The sequence below is a fragment of the Symphalangus syndactylus genome, chromosome 4 (genome assembly GCF_028878055.3).
Source record: "Symphalangus syndactylus isolate Jambi chromosome 4, NHGRI_mSymSyn1-v2.1_pri, whole genome shotgun sequence".
Classification (NCBI taxonomy): Eukaryota; Metazoa; Chordata; class Mammalia; order Primates; family Hylobatidae; genus Symphalangus; species Symphalangus syndactylus.
Window position 1 is genome coordinate 29,399,572 of NC_072426.2, and position 18,388 is coordinate 29,417,959.

Sequence of the window (18,388 nt, forward strand, 5' to 3'; positions counted from 1 at the left end):
CACAGGAGGCTGAGGTGGCAGAAGGCTGGCATGTCAGCACCAACCCAAGCATGCACACACCCAGCCTGGTTGTGACAGCACCTGGGCTTCGCCTGAACTTTGCTTCAAAACTGGAAGGGGTGCCAGGAGCTGGAAGAGGTCAGGCAGGGGGAACAGGCACTTCCGACTCTGTGGAGGCAGGGGAGCTTCCTGGGTCCCTGAGAGCACAGAGATGCCTAGGTCTGCAGCCACAGCTGGGCAGCTGGAGCTACTGCCAGGATGGCAGGGCTCCCACCCTGCCAACTTGGAAGGGGGGTAGGTTCCTGCCTGCTCCTTCCTCCCACCGGCTCCCTGGAGCATGTAGCCCTGGTCATACCTCTTCTGCTGTAGCTGGTGTCTTTGCAGTGGCTGCTCCAGATGGGCCACTGCTGCCATCAGTATCTACAGCCTGACTCAATGCCCTTCTCTCAGATTTTGCAGAGGGAATTTGACTACTCGCTTCTGCTGGAAGCAAGAAAGTCCAAAAACTTGGCAGCCCATTGGCCAACATTGCAGCCAATTACTCTCAGGATTTAGTGTATATGTTTTCCAGTTCCATAACCTCTCAGGAACTGGACAATTAAAATTATCAGGAGAGATAACTCTGATGTATGAGTTTGCATCTTTTTCTAGAGTTTGCCCATGGAGTGAAGTTTCAGGTCTCCTTATGATAGCTGGTTTAATAGCAATCTTGTTACTGGCTACCTTCTCTTCTTTGCCTCACTTTCTCACTTCCTGATCACTGTTATCTGTACTTCTCAAAAAATATTTACACATGAATATTTTGTGTCCAGATTTTCTGCTGGAGAATCCACAGTAAGCCATTGGACACGAGAGGTACTATTGTGTGGGGAGCAGAGCCTTCAGATGGGATGCTGGAGTTGAATCACTCGTTGGCCAGTTGGTATCAAGAGCAGTTGGCATTTTATAACATCACAATAACCAAGATTGTCCCCTATGTGAATTGGGATGGCATAAACATATAAGATTATGTATGTCTTATGCAGTATTTCCAGAATTTGGGATAGTGACAATGACAATGATAATGACTGTGGAGTTGGTAGTTGTAAGTATTGTCAGTGATCTGAAGGAAAAAATGACTTTTAAAAAAGCTTAAACTGGTCAATCAAAATCTCAGGACATGGTGTGAACGTCACAAGATCTCTATAACACCATTTAAAACAACCCTCTCCTTTTGCAGTTTAAAGGAGATTGAACTAAAAATCAGACCTTGTGCCCGGTTATAAGAATAGTAGAACAGTAGAGAAGGCTCACTTCAAAGCACCAGCAAGCCTTCTGTGGAAAAGTCAGAACCTTCACAGGGAAGGAGTAGGACCCTGAACTCTGGGTTTGGAACATCTGGGTGGCTCACACCTCACTAAACCAAGATTCTTTCCTCCCCTGGAGACCACATGAACACCTCATCTGAGGCTGATGCTTCAAATTGTGCACATCTTCCTCCAATTTTTTTCTTCTCTGTGACTTCTAGACCAATTACTATGTTCAAGACCAAGAATGGCCCAAATGAGGAAGTTCTGTGTCTGCTTTAACAATAAAGGAATTATTCATCCAATGAACCACAGACACTGGCTAGTATGTTCAGGTAGATCCAGAAGCACTTAGAAGAACACTCAGAAGAGTAAATCTGAGTGCTGGAAAAGGTGTGTGTGCAAAATATTAGACACACACGGTAGACTCTAAAGATAATATTTACGTAATGAAATGAGTTCAAATCTAAATATGTGTATTTTGAGGTCTAAATGTCCACAACCATACCTAGTAGTATACCTAATTACATGTTTCTGTAAAATGTTTTAATTTCAGAAACTAAAAATATATATTAAATTAGCATACTATCACATTAATCAATGTTTAAATTGCACAATAATTATAAAATGTAAATCTGTATCCTTGAAAGTTAATTAAAATATATAGGACATGATTCACTTTTTAAAATCGTGAAGAGTATCCAGCACAGCCATTTAACAGATTACATTAGCTGAGTTTCTTTTCAGAATTAAAATGTAATAAACTTATGCTTTTTGAAAAAATACATACAAGATCTATATAAATATTCCACTTACTTTTACTTGACCCACAAAGGCATTGGCTTCTTCCTCCACCACAGATAAATTTCTTGGCAGATAAGGATCAAACACTGGAGCATTGTCATTGACATCTGTCACCACTATGTTTACTGTGGCAGTTGAGGTCTTAAAGAAAAACACAAGCATTAAATGTGAGAGGAGCTATTTTTACTTAGAATTCATTTAAGTCGTCATCCTGGCATTTGTCTATCTGAAAAGCATCTCATTTTTCTTTCTAACCCTTAGCTTTCCAAAAAATAAAAATAAATAAAAATTTAAAAAAAGAAGCTTGCAAAGAAGCTTCCCACCTCAAAAAACAGATGGGAAAAGCAAAAGATGATATTAAAGGGCAAACATCTTTTTGGAAATGTCAAGTATTTCCTGGAGGCTTACTTTCAGGAAACGGTTTTACCTTTATCTTGTTCACATTTTATGGGTGGCAAGCTTTTGTTTATACACACATACACTGCTCTATCTCTGAAATGTGCCATTTCTGTAGTTTTTGCTGATTGTATTTTTGACTGTTTAAAAATAAAAACAGTACATTATAAAATAGCATGGTACATCAAATGGGCATTTTCTGGAAAGCTCATGCTATCAAAAAATGCTACCTTAATAATTTTCTAGGTGTACATTTAAACCAAGAGTTTGAGTACCATATACTAGGCATGAAATGATTATCTTATAAGCATACAGCTTACAGAAATGGTATGCAGGTAAACCTACCAGTAGTGTGTGCTACCTAGTTAAAAGTTAAATCCCTGGCCTGCTGCAGTCAATATTATATAGGTCAATGACTTCTGCACAATCAATGACTATCTTCATGTGTGATTCAAGCTGGAAACTGCTCTCTCTAATCAAAGCCTGAGTACAGCATAGAACCTCTACCTAGCTCTGTCACAGTGTGGGGCTGATCACAAAAGGCTGAGAGCAAAGGTACAGAGAGAAAGAATATTAACCTGGAAAGTAAGAAACCTGGTATGCTTTGGTATTAAATATTTAGTAACTATAAATAAAAAGGAGGAGGAAAAAGCAAGGTGATACTGTCATGAGAGAATTATCCACCTTTTGTTTTAAAAAATGCAATTTCCATTAATTAGTAAGTGATTTGTAGTGAGAGGCTAAAACGCTGAGCATTAAGAAGTGACTTGAGTGAAGCTGAAAAGGTTTTGCAGCAGTCATGGGGCTAAGGAGTCAAGTGATTTTTTTTTTTTTTTTTTTTTTTTTTTTTAGCTATTAAAGAGGACAGATCTTGGTAAATACCCAATGTTTTCTGTTGGGGTCACGGAAGTTCTATACCAAGCAAGTCATGGTGCTTGGGAAAAAGACCAAACCTCACTCAAATGTAAACCCAGTATTGAAACTCTGATTGGATTTAGGTGATCTGCCCCTATTTTAACAGAAGCAAAAGCAAATACTTGTTTTAGTAATGTAACTTTATCCCAAGCCTCTATAATTTTTTTCATGCACAATATTCAGTAGTCATTAAAAAATTACCATGCATAGCAGGGAATTCTTGGGTGTTAGTGATGGCTTATTTCTCTATTTGTATATTGGCTTACCCTTTGAAAATTTATGTTGCTATTCATATGTGATTTGCACACATTTTTGTATTTAAAGTTAAATAAAATTTTTATTTAAAGACACATACAAAGATGGTCAGAACAGCATTATATAGTCAAAATCTGGAAACAACCCAAATGTGCATCGATAGTAGATGGTTATACAGATTGTGTTTTATGTATGCGATGGAATCATATGAAGTACTGAGAATGTATGAACTACTGCTATAAGTAATCACATGGATTAATTTCATGAACCTAAGTTTCTAGAACATAAATAACACATACTATATGATTCCATTTATATAAACTTCAAAAACAGGCATAATCCCTACATGGTGATAAAAATTAGAATACGGGTCACTTTGAAGAAGAAGATAGAATAGCGACAGAAATGGTCACAAAGCTGAGCTTCTGGAGTGCTGATTAATTTGTTTTTTGTTATGAGTAGTGGTTATATAGGTGTGTTCTCTATGTAAAAATTCATTAAGCTGTAGAATTATTGTTTGTGCATTACTCTGTGTGTTATATTTTCTTAAAATTATTTACTTTAAGAGATGCATACACACAAACATAAATGTGTGTCGATATATGTAAGTATATTTAAAGAAATTCAAGTGCTACTTGACTAGATGGAATCCAGATCATTTCATTTTCCTCATTACTTTTATGTATTTTCCAAATGTTCTCCCAAAAGGCTACCAAGATTTTATGACAAAAAGTATTTTAACAAATATTATTTCTTTAAAATTTGCCTTAGAATTGAAAGCAGTAAAGAAGATGTGTTTTTTACAGTTGCGGTAGTTCCCAATTTGCCTGAGGGTTAACAAGACATTGAAATTTACAGCCAGGATCCAAAATCTAAGAATGGCGACCCTAGAGTTTGCTGGCTTTTCTTCGAATTGCCTGACCCCCTTTATACCAGCCTGTCTTTACCTGTCTATCCATTGTTTTTCTCATCCTATTCTTTAAAATTTCTCTTCATGTTTTCAGACTATTCTGCATCCTCAGTTTAAGACTGTGACTCTTAAGTGGATAATGAAGAATACAACCGGATCACTAAGTAAACTAAGAGGTCAAATAACAATTCCATAATTTTGTGCTAATAGGGGATGATATTTATGGGCCATGCAGGCATTTTCTTCATTTCTTACTGAATTTTATATGATACGAAAAGAAATCCATGTCTTACAGAAATGTACAGTCACAACTATACATAGAATAATTTCCAGTTTATGTATTTCTTGAAGTTTTCTCAATACCACTTGCTTCAGAAATACTTATGTAAAAATGAGGATTTCAGGGCTATCCATTAGGTCTATTGACTATTGTTTTGAACCTATGGAAATAATTATAAATTAGGTATAAATCATAATTATTTAATTTTTCTTGATTGGTTCAGAGGGATGGCAACAATATGCTTCAATATGGATCTGTGCCATAGAGAATGTTTATGTCTTATTAAGGAAAGACTTCTTTTCATTGTTCAAGCTTAAAAATCAGTAAATGAAAACAGATCACTTTAATTAATTGTTAGGACAATATGTCAGTTAACACATGTTCACAACAATTAATTTTAAATATGAATATATATAATGCCAATTAAAAAGATCTCAAACTAATAAACCTAATAAACAAAAAGTTACCTATTTTCCATCAAAGGAGTTTGCTCACTGATTATTTCCTCAAAAGTTGTATTAACTTATAATTCCACTAGCTGGAATACTTGCATGTTAGTACTAAATACTGTAATTGATCACTTTCATGTTCATTATTTAATTTAAATGTGTCTTAGATTTCATTTTGTGTAATATCATAGAAGAATTTTCAAAATATAGGTCTCATTCTCAACAATGCATTTCTGTTTTTTTTTTTTTTTTTTGAGACAGGGTATCACTCTGTCATTCAGGCTGGAGTGCAGTGGCATGATCTCTGCTCACTGCTCCGCCTCCCAGGTTTAAACAATTCTCCTGCCTCAGCCTCCTGAGTAGCTGGGATTACAGATATGTGCCACCATGCCTGGCTAATTTTTGTATTTTTAGTACAGATGGAGTTTCACTATGATGGCCAGGCTGATCTTGAACTCCTGACCTCAAACAATCTGTCCGCCTTGGCCTCCCAAAGTGCTGGGATTACAGGCGTGAGCCATCGCACCCAGCCTACTGTTGTAATTTGAATACACATTTATTTTTATAAACTAGTATGGCTCTGAAAGAAGGATATTAATATAGCATCTTTTTTATTTTCGTTGTTGTTGTTTTTTTGAGACATATCTCACTCTGTTGCCCAGGCTGGAGTGCAGTATGCGATCATAGCTCACTGCGGCTTTGAACTCCTAGGCTCAAGTGATTCTCCCACCTCAGTCTCTTAAGTAGGTGGGACTACAGGTGCACGCCACTATGCCTAGCTGATTTTTATTTCTTTATTTTAATTTTGTAGAGACAGAGTCTCAGTATGTTGCCTAGGTGGTCTCAAACTCCTCATTTCAATCCCACCTTGACCTCTCAAAGTGCTGGGGTTATAGGCCTGAGCCACAATATCCATCTCATCTTTGTTTTTTTGTTTGTTTGTTTTTTTGTTTGTTTTTTAATAGTATAAAAAAAGTGAGTTATAAAGCCATAGTCAAAGAAAGTAGTGTAAATTCATCTATCAATACACAATGCATTATTTCAAATTCATGAGAACATACATTAAGAGTATCTTATTTATTCTCTTCTAGTATTTCCTATCTCAGGAAATGACATGGCAAAATAATTAACTAATTTTCTAAGTTACTTTATCTCATACATGCAATTTATTAGTCACCAAGTCCTGTTAATTTGACCTTGTAAATGGGCCTTGTATTACGCAGTTTTGAGCAATGGATAAATAATACAATTTTCATTTCCTGAGTAAATAGCTGGAAGTCAGATAACTGGGTTTTCTGATTAGCATATGTTTAGCTATGTAAGAAAACCAGAAATGTGTTTTGCTCAATAATTTAATGAATAATTTTTAATATATTTTCTTGTTAATCAACTTAATGAACACTTTTAAGGGCAGTGTGTAATATTACAAATTTAATAAACAATTTTGGCTTTAATGCTAGAGAGGATAAGAGAAGGGATGTTTGTTTTTTATTTAATCACAAAAAAATGCATTTTTTTATCATTTTATTTTTACACCTTTTGACACAAAATTTGTTAAACATTTCATGGCTAGAAAACTATTTCTTTATATTTTGTGTGCATCTTATAGCACAGCCATTTGTTTTGTGCTATTACATTTATATTAGATGATTGAAATTCAATGACATTCAATACATGGTTTAAGATACATGTATGCTTTGAATTTATCTGAGCAGAGACTCATGGTATGTATAGGAATCAATCAGGAATATTTCAATTTGTTCATTAGGAAAGCAGAAAACTATCAGAGATAAGGTAACACTATATGGAGAACTTATCATTTATCTATTTCTTAAATAAAAACGAGTTTAATTTCAAAGGTGCAATTTCTTTTCTATAGTCAACAAGATTCACTATATACTCTCAGATACAATAAAGTCTTTTTTTTTTTTTTTTTTTTTGAGACGGAGTCTCACTGTGTCCCCCAGGTTGGAGTGCAGTGGCGCGATCTCAGCTCACTGCAAGCTCCGCCTCCTGGGTTCATGCCATTCTGCCTCAGCCCCATAAGATATTATTTTATTAAGAAATGTGTCTATCGTGTTTACTAGATAGACATACAATGTCAGTTCAATGAATATTTTTAGATGCTTTAAATATCTATTTTTATTATAATATAGTTTTTATTACATGCTGAAATAAATTACCTTATAACTTATTTTATTTAAATGTCTGAAAAAAGAAGATCTAGAAGGAATATTGAAAATTTCCATCTGTGAGAAAGCACAAGAAATGTTATTCATAGAACACAAAGTTGGGCCGGGTGCGGTGGCTCACGCTTGTAATCCCAGCACTTTAGGAGGCCAAGGCGGGCGGATCATGAGGTCAGGAGATCGAGTCCACGGTGAAACCCCGTCTCTACTAAAAATGCAAAAAATTAGCCGGGCGTGGTGGCGGGCGCCTGTAGTCCCAGCTACTCGGAGAGGCTGAGGCAGGAGAATGGCGTGAACCCGGGAGGCGGAGCTTGCAGTGAGCCAAGATTGCGCCACTGCACTCCAGCCTGGGCGACAGAGCGAGACTCCGTCTCAAAAAAAAAAAAAAAAAAAAAGAACACAAAGTTTTCCTATCTGAATAGAAATCTTCACTACTATTAAAATTATTTTCAATAACAATGGGACAATGAGGCTTTATAGTTTAGAATTTGATCATTTTTTGTTTAGGCCAATAAAACAAGAAAAATACATATCAATAATGGGTATAGTATTTAGAGAATATTAATTTGAGACATTTTCATCATTAAGTGCAAGTCATCTTGTTGCTACAACAGTTCAGAGCCAAGCCAACTTCATTCAGATTGTAGAGTTTCATTCATGATGTAGAGTGGAGGTCCTTCCTACCATTAAAGATTAGCCAGGAGGCTTTCTTTCCCTCTGAAGGAAAAAAATATACATAAAATCTAGAATTTCTTTGAGAAAGACAGAGAAAAGTGAAGTTCCTTCTATTATGAATTATGGGAAGGAGAAAGGGAGACACAGAAGGACATGAAGGCAGGAGGCAGAGGTCCTCCTCCTCATCCCCTACTGCCTCTTTGGACCACTCCTTAAATAAAGAGGCACTGCAGAAACATTTGGAGGAAGGGGAAATGATGCCTGGGAAAGTAAGAGAAATGTGGATGAAATAACCGCAGTAGTTTTCAGGAGTATGTAAGCCTCCAGAAAATCTCCATAGTTTCCATGGGAGGTCCCATCTAATAGGTTATGGCACTGAATATACAGCAATGGCAGAGAGAGGTGTCGAGAGAGAGAGACATACTACCAGCATAAAGGACCGGTAAATACGTTACATCTAGACCACAATTTTAGAATGAAGTCAGAGAGGAGAGGTTTGGTTGGTAGCTTAACTAGTGACTATTTACATTGTCTTAAACAGATAATGCTGAAATACTGTTCTAAGAAACTTAAGTGTGACTCAGATTACACCTATTCCCTACCTGTCCAAACACATATTTATACATTATTGTTTAAGTAGGAAGATTACATCAGGTATAAAAAATAAAGAAGCTTTTTTTCTCTGTGCACATCTGAGTGTAGTGTGTAAAGATTATATATGTATGTGTGTATGTATGTATACACATTTTATGCAATCGTGCATGTTTTTTATATAAATATATATTTTTCAAAAATATCAGAAAGTATTTATAGTATACCTGTATGCTACAGTATATATAATATAGAACTATAGATATATTTATATATTTGTACATAAGCATTTTACATGTTACATATAAAGATTCATATATATGACTTAAATGTTTAAAGTTTTACTATTCTATAACCATATATATTGTGTTCTAAAATCTTATTAAATCAACTATTTTGAAATTCAAAGTTACTTTAACTTCACACATTTTCTCACGCACATATTTTTGCTTTTGTTAAAGTTTCCTATTTGATTATGAAGTTAAATGCTCAACTTTTAAATGTTAATTGTTCATTTATATTGCCATGTTTCAAAGAAATTTAGGAAATAATATTGCTTCAAGACAAAAACAAAGATGCTAAGTCTTCTAGCAATCTGAAGTTGTAAAATATTACAAGTGTTCAGATCGAAAGCCATAACTGAGTAATTCAATCTAGTAATTCAAAAGCATTTTACAGAAATCAAACCATGATGGAATCAAGTTACCTATTGTATCAATTAAGGAGGAAAATAATATTGCTGAACACACGGAATCTGGTCAGAAATATCTAGGCTACAGAATAACTTTTTAAATGAAAAAACATTTTAAATGACATATCATTTTAAATGAAAAAAATTACTGATCACTGTTCGCATATTTATTTGTATCTTTCACTGTGTTATTGGTTGATTAACACAGCTGCAATCCATAAGCCCTACTTCCTAGCTATTTTTAACCCACTGTTGCTACTTACAGATAAGAATATCTAAAAGGAAATCTTCTAGGTGGGGTTTCTGAAAAAACTTTGATTCTTTGTTAAAATAAAGCAGGGGTGCAGACTCTTCTGGCATTCATCTTTACACTTTGTTTGTCTGGAATAGAGAATTGACGTCTAGAGTTGCAGAAGATGGGAATGAAAGTAGACAATAAAAAATGACAAGGCAGAAAATAGCCAGTAGGCATCCTCAATGGCACTGATGTGCCCCTGCGCCATCCCTTCACTGTCCACCTCTAGATTTTTTCTGTATTTGTTTATATTTTCTTAATTTTTAAATGTAAAATTTTGTGCTATTAAGTATATTCATATTCTTGTGCAACCATCATCACTATCCATCTCTAAAACTCTTTTAATCTAGCAGAACAAAAGCTCTATAACATTAAACAATAACTCTCCGTTTCTCTTTTCTTTATCCTCTGGCAACCATCATTCTACTTTGAGTCTTTGTGATTTTTGACTATACTAAGTACCAAAATATAAGTGGAATCATATGGAATTTAACATTTTGTGACTGGCTAATCTCACTTAGCATAATGTTCTCAAGATTTATCTGTGATATAGTGTATATCATACTTTCTTCCATCTTAAAGCCGAATAATATTTCATTATATGTATATACCACATTTTGTTTATATATTACTCTAAATAAACATGGAAAACTGGGCTGCTTTTACATCTTAGCTATTGTGAATAATGCTGCTATGAACATGGGAATACCAATATCCCTTTGAGACTCTGCTTTCAATTTTTTGGAAATATAAATGAAAGTGTGATTGATGGCTCATATAGTAATTCTATTTTTAATTTTTTGAGAAACTACCACTGTTTTCCACAGTGGTTGTACCATTTTACATTCTCACCAATAGTGCACAAGGGTTCCAATTTTTCCACATCCTCATCAACATGTTATTTTGTTGTTGTTGCTGTTGTTTTGTTCTGTTTTCTGTTTGTTTTTTATAATAAATAGCGTCTCTACTGGGTGTGAGGTGGCACCTCATTGTGGCCTTGATTTGCATTTCCATAATATTTAGTAATGCTAAGTGTTTTTTCAAATGTTTACTGGTCATTTATATATCTCTTTTGGAAAAGTGTCTATTCAAGTCCTTTGCCAATTTTGGATCAGGTTGTTTATTTTTGTTTTCTTTAAAAAATTATCAGGCTGGGTGCGGTGGCTCACACCTGTAATCTCAGCACTTTGGGAGGCTGAGGTGGGCGGATCACAAGGTCAGGAGATTGAGTGCATCCTGGCTAACACAGTGAAACCCCATTTCTACTAAAAATCCAAGAAAATAGCCAGGCATGGTGGTGGGTGCCTGTAGTCCCTGTTACTCGGGAGGCTGAGGCAGGAGAATGGCGTGAACCCGGGAGGTGGAGCTTGCAGTGAGCCGAGAGCATGCCACTGCACTCCAGCCTGGGTGACAGAGCAAGACTCCATCTAAAGAAAAAAAAAAAAAACTATATATTTTGAATATTAATGACTTATCATATATATGATTTGCAAATATTTTCTCCCGTTTTTATGTTGCTTCTTTATACTGTGTCTTTGACACCCCTTTACAAAATCACAAATTCCAATTTGTCTATTTTTTGTTGTTGTTGTCTGTGTCTTTGAGGTCATAGCCAATAAATCCCAGACAAATCCAATGTAATGATGCTTTTGCCCTATGTTTTATTCTAAGAGTTCTATAGACTCAGTTTTCATTTTAGGTCATGAATCACTTTTGAGTTTGTTTTTGCCTATGATGTTACATAAGGGTCCAACTTCATTCGTTTGCATGTAGAATGATCATAGCACTCATCTTAAAAATTATCTGACCAATTAAGTGAATGTTTATTTTTGGATTTTCTATTAAATTACATTGGCCTGTATTTCTGTTTTTATGCTAGTACTACTCTGTTTTGAGTACTGTAGCTTTGTAGTAAGTTTGAAATCAGGAAGTATAAGTTCTCCAGCTTTGTTATTTATTTTTCTTTTTGGCTATCTGGGGTCCCTTGAAATTTTAAGGATAAGTTTTAGAATAAGTTTGTTTTTTTAAAAAAATTATTTCTACAAATAACATCATTGGGATTTTAATAGAAATTGCAGTAAATCTGTAGATTGCTTGGGAGAGTATTAACATTTTAACAATATTAAGTCTTCCCATCCATGAACATGGGATATCTTTCAATTTAGTTATGCTTTATTTAATTTCTTTCCAAAATGTTTTGTAGTTTTCATTATACAAGTCTTTTATCTCCCTGGTTAAGTTAATTCCTGAGTATTTTATTCTTTCTGATGCTATTGTAAATTGAATTGTTTTCTTAATTGTTTTAACACATTCATTTTCAATCTATGAAAATGCAAATGATTTTGTGTGCTGATTTTATACTCTGATACTTTGCAAAATTTCTTAGTTCCAACATTTGTGTATGTGTGTGCAAACATGAAACGTGTGTATGGAATCATTAAAGTTTTCTATATGCAAACTCATGTCACCTCTAAACAGAGATAACTTTACTTCTTCCTTTCCAAATTGGATCTTTCTCTCTTTCTTTCTCTTTCTCTCTCTCTCTCTCTCTCTTCTTTTTTTGCCTAATAGCTCTGGTGAGGACCTCTGCTACTATGTTGAATACAAATGGTAAAAGTAGACACCCTTGTTCTGAACCTTCAAAAAAAATTAGAATCGAAAAAGTATAGTTTTATCTGTACCCCTGATAGCTAAAAAAAAATAAATTACATGAGATATGCAACTTATACAGATTTTTCAACAATCATTAACAAAGTAAATTTAGAAAAGGACAGTCAGACCAAACTTCCTCCATACAGTCTACAGATAAGCTCACAATGACAAATAGAATGTGACCTCTTATCTCCATCATCCCCATTTTGAGATGGTAAAAAAGGTGTATTCTCATGATAAAATTTTCAAACTCATCCTGGCAATTTGTTTCACACAAATTGCTTGTTAACATTTTCATTTAAATAAATTCCATCCATCTGTCTGTGTTTATCAAATATCTGTTTTAAACCATATAATTCTTAAGTTTAAAAGGTTAATTTTACTGTAATTACTAAATATTTAGATAAGAAAAGTGCTATTAAGATGTGAAAATATTATTTTTATATAATCACTTTTTTTCTTCAGGAACCCACTGTGTATGCCTACATATAAGTATATCCCTAAAATTATATAAATGATGGAATTAACTGAATAAACTTTTGTTTGAAATCTAAATGCTTTCTACTCTACTGATATTCTCATTACAAACTTTAGAAATGAACAAAAAATTTACTCAAAAAATCAGAATTTTAAAGCGAAATGAAACCTGAGTGATTATAAGAATGAGGAAACAAGGACCTAGAAATGCTAAGTGTCCTGTCCAAGGAGAATTAAAATATACAAATAAATTACTCAACAATGAACTAGAGAGAACAAAACTACTAATTTTAGCCCAGAACTTATTTTGGTTTTAAGTAGGCAAAAGTATTATTAGTAGATTGTGACTGTTTTCCCTCCATCTGTTTCCTTGTCTAAGAAATTTTAAGGACAGACTTAAAATGTTCTCGCTAATATTACTGCCATTAGTTTCTGATTTATAATGTGACATATTTCAAAGCTATGTATTATCCTTTCTTTTTTTTCCCTATTTTAATGGTTGACCTGAATGCTCTTTCTTAATTTCACTTCACTATAATTATACCTCTTACTCTATGCTAAATAATTTCTCCTTTTCCTCCTTGGAATATTTTGTCCCACTTATTGCCTAGCCAAGTTACCCTCTAAACTTTCATCATAAGTCAAGTTCTTCAATTACTTCCTCTAGAAACTCTCACTGACTTCTTTACATACATCTAATACAGACATACTGTAATAATTTAGGGCAGGCTGGGCGCAGTGGCTCATGCCTGTAACCCCAGCACTTTGGGAGGCCAAGGAGGGTGGATCATCTGAGGTCAGGAGTTCGAGTCTAGCCTGGCCAAAATGGTGAAACCCTGTCTCTACTAAAAATACAAAAATTAGCCAGGCATGGTAGCATATGCCTGTAATCCCAGCTACTTGGGAGGCTGAGGCAGGAGAATCGCTGGAACCCAGGAGGCAGAGTTTGCAGTGAGCTGAGATGTTTCCATTGCTCTCCAGCCTGGGCAACAAGAGCAAAACTCCATCTCAAAAAATAATAATAATAATTAGGTGGATTGCTTATATAAAAATTAGCCATAGGTTTTACTTACTTTTCTATCATCTAAGTACCTATTATCCTCACTGTTTTCTAAAACTGTTCTGTATATTTTATTGTATGTATATATATATTTATGTAATGTATGAAAAATGTTAAATAGCTTACTATGGATAGATTGCAATTACCAAATTTAATTATTTCTATTTATCTCACTTTTAGTTAAGATGAGAAAACTATTCAGGTATCAATTTTATATTTTTATTATAATAAAATCTCAGAAATCCTCCTAAAATAAATGTGAAGAGTACATTATTATTGTATACTTTCAGCCAATGTATTATATAGATTAAATAGATAATTTCAAGGAACCAGGAGATATGTTGACATTTAAATTGAGTGAGCCTTGCTTATCAATCTGTAACGGGTTTGAAATTATTTCTAGACAATAGCACTGGGTTGACACATAAGCACCTGATTGAGAAAAAAAAAAAGAATCACCTAACACATGGCATAGAAATGGTGAAAATAATTATTAACAATGGTAATATTACAATACGTAGAAAGCAGGATGCTGGCGGTTGTGGGTGAGATAGTTCAAATAATACAGACAGGTGATTTTAAAGCAGTTCAGAATGTCTAACTTTTTTTTTTTTTAAAGTGAGTTTTAGGTCCAAAGGAAATAGAATTTATCTTCTTTGGAATTATAAGCCCATTTAAATTATTTAGATAACCAAGAATTACGTAGGATTCTTACTGCTACTTACAAATGCCTGTGGAAATAAGCAAATCACTTTCCTAAGTGCTTAAAGATATTTATCCACAAAATCCACTCTTCCTCCCTGACCCTTAAAAAAATGACGCTAAGTGAAACAGGTTCCAACATAATAAACTGTCAGAACACATTTCATGGTGCAATGCAAATGACAGACACAATGGAATACCTGTCAGAATAAAGTAGATTTCATTTTCCCTACAAGTTAGGTGAGAATACTGATCTCAAGTATCTGTTCTGTCAAGTCAAAGGTTGCAGCACATTAACAAATTGAGAGTACAGGTGCATGTATGAATAGCCTGTTGGAGAAAACAGCACCACTTCTAGTAATTATAAGAAGTTGCTCCAGGTGAAAAACATTAATTCATGTCTGTGATACATTGTTTAAGACTCTCTCAGTTGCCTTAATACTATTTTTAAAACCCCTTCACAGGGAGCATACTCACCCCATCTGGCCTGCCATCTGAAGCTGTGATGATCAGAATGTAGCGATCAGTGCTTTCCCTGTCCAGTGCTTTCCCTAAGGTTAGAATCCCCGTGCTAGTGACGAAACAAAAAAACAAATAAGACAAAAAGAGATATTACATCACAAGGAGAGTCTTCTTAGTATGGCAAATTACTTTTGATAGCTTTTTTCCCCTCTCAGTAATCATAGCTTGAGTATTTAAGATGTATAATACTAAGATTCATACTGAAAATTGAAAACAGCTTTTAAGGCTGTCAAATTTCTTAGCAGTATCCATGAAACTGACACTGAGCTGATTTCCTACCTTCCAGGAAACAAAATATAACAAAACTGTGCTTAATTCATTCCAAGAAGAACAGTATCTATCTTGTTTTTGATTATTTCAAGAGAAAAGACTTCATTATTCCTTAGCAGTCTCAGAATTCCTTGAGACAATGAATGGTTTCTTATAACTAATCTGTATCACCTCCCAATTTATGTCATATATATGTCCATTATGAAAATGCAAAAACCCATCTAAATGTTATCTCTGACAAACTCCATGAATAAAAGCTTTTTTTCTTAGTTTTAAAATAACAGAGCCCCATTGTACAAAATTAGAAAATAGAATTTTTTAAAATTGCAGAAATTATGTTTTTTGTAATGTTTCTTTTTGTACTTTATTATAAGCACATTTAAATATATGATTGTTTCAGAAGAGGAATCATTCTGCATATTTTACATTTTTTAAGAAAATATAATTGTATTAGAATTCATGTTCTTATTTTATAATTTGTTTAAAACCCCTTTTGTGGCTACACTAACAATTTTAGTATTTTGTTACTCTTTGGAAATTTGGCTGTTTCTTAGTTTAACTGATGTATAATGGGAGATTAATAGCACTTGGGAAAATTATTGCACTTAGAATATTTTTAATACTTACTCCATATCTTTTCACTGTTCAGAATAAATGTTTTCAGATATTTAAGACTTTATTCACCTATGTAATTTATTTTATAACAGTTTGGCTATTTGTATTGCTCTCTAATGTAGGTTCTACATTTATTTCTTAGATTTTACAATCTGATACTGTACACATTTTAATTGAGCCTAACAAGTATCCACTGTGTAGGAGAGTTTATCTGAATATAATAAGACATTAAAATATTTATCAAGTCCAAAACATAAATTGTTTCTGATGGATAAAATCCTTTCATTTTAAGGGAAGTGCTTTTATTGTAAAGAAAATTTAAACAATTCATATCACATATGGTAGTTGAATACAGAGAGTCAAGGCCGATGGATCAAAATAAGAATCACAGTTACTCCATTTGCTTATTATGTTGTGATGGTTGACATAGACTTTTTAAAAAGTTCTGAACATATGGCATGCCCATGAAAAACTGAGTTTGCTTCCTGTACATTTTAAAAATGTTTTGTCAAAATAATTGAAAACCAGTTCCCAGAGCATGTTCACAACAATTAAGTTTGGACCAGCTTCCTACAGTACAGAAGGCCCAGATAATCCCATTTTAAAATTACTTTAAATGAGAAAAGTAAGACATGTATTTCTTCTGAGGCTTATTCACAAGTATCTTAAGAAACAGGAAATCTGAAAACATAGCCATAGTCTAATAAGAGAAACAAAGAAAATTGAGTTGCCATTTTCATTTTGCTTCTTCCCTCAGTTAATTATCTATATTCTTCCTTGTACATTAAATTAGAAAATTAATAAAAAGTATATTGTATATTTACGATGAATTAGAAAACTGACGTGATAACTGAGTTGATTTCCTACCTTCCAGGAAACAAAACATAACAAAACTTTGCTTAATTCATTCCAGGAAGAACAATATCTATCTTGTTTTTGATTATTTCTAGAGAAAAGATCCATTATTCCTTAGCATGTTCAGAATTCTTTGAGACAAGGAATGGTTTCTCATAAATAATCTATATCGCCTCCCAATTGTATATAGTATTTGGAATATATATATATATATATGTACTCTATATATACTATTTAGAATATATAATACTATATGTATTATTCCAAAAATACTATATGCTGTGTACAATATAGTATACAGTATATTCATACTTAGGGCCATTTTAAACACAAACAGCTCATCATCTATGGTCTGGTGATTATTATAGAGGTAGTTTTTATGTAATATGCGGGCCTTGTGACTCAATGTTGTAGGCAGTTGTGTGGTATATTTGGGCAATGCAGAAGGGGAGAAAAACAGGCAGCGTATTTTGGGATTCATAGCTGAAGACAAGTTTATGGGTATACATGGGTATCCTCTTATTACATCCGAGAAATACCTCACAAAAAGTCTTATTACCAGCTGGATGGAGGCTATCAGGCCAGGATACACTGGGGTACACTTAGTAATGCAATACACCTTATAAGTTCACATATTAAATATACATAAGCTTCTTCAATTGATAAAGCATCAATAATACTGCTACTTAAATTATATAGGATTGAAAATACATTTCCCAGGAGTGATGTCAGCGGAAATGGAGAAGACAGCTCCAAGAGATGGTCTCAGCACAAAACATCAAAAAATCACAATTAAGCAGGGACCTTCAAAAGCAAATTTGATGAAACTCTGGAAAACCGTCACAGGTTTATAGCAACCAGACGAAGGCAGAATTTCTTTTAAAAAAAGGTAAATCAAATATGGTAGAAGAACTCTGTGGCATTTTGACTTGTCTTTATCCTACCATCTCACTGGCTCAGAGTGACCTTGAAGACATCAGTGAACATTCCCAGTGTGACACTGTGGTCTTTGTTTCTGGAGGGAGCAGAGCTATCCTTATTCACAAAGAACTGTGGGGGGTCTATTCTAATCTGTCTGCAGACTGCCTGAAGGAGTGATTCATGGCACTTAATCGTTGTTTCATCAAACTTGGAAATCACTCAAAGCAGAAAAGCAGTGGGCATTCCTCAGAAACATCGTAAGGCAGGTGATAGCCCACAAACACTTGAGGAATACAATAGAGTGCCAAAAACTTGCCAGGAAAGTCTGGGTAAATAGTTTCATGGAAAATTCAGGCACTCAAAAGTGTACTGAGGAATACGGAATAATAAATATAATTGAGAATTCATAAATATACCCACACATCTACAGTCAATTGATTTTCAACAAGAATGCCAAGACCATTCAAAAGGAAAGAATAGTCTTGTCAACAAATGGCACTGGAGCAAATGGAAATCTAAAAGAATTAAGTTAGACTACTTTACTTCATATGCAACTATTACCTCAAAATGGATCAACA

General features: G+C 34.1%; 1 protein-coding gene across 9 annotated transcripts in view; it reads right to left on the reverse strand.

Annotated features, from left to right (window-relative positions):
• Positions 1-18,388, reverse strand: part of PCDH15 (protocadherin related 15) — a 1,819,045-nt gene that overhangs the window by 274,060 nt on the left and 1,526,597 nt on the right. For all 9 annotated transcript variants that reach the window (XM_055274344.2, XM_055274341.2, XM_055274340.2 and 6 more), the window contains 2 exons: positions 15,105-15,198; positions 2,103-2,231 (listed from right to left, as the gene is read on the reverse strand). In XM_055274344.2, the coding sequence (XP_055130319.1) occupies positions 2,103-2,231; positions 15,105-15,198 (223 nt within the window). The remainder of the gene's footprint in view (positions 1-2,102; positions 2,232-15,104; positions 15,199-18,388) is intronic.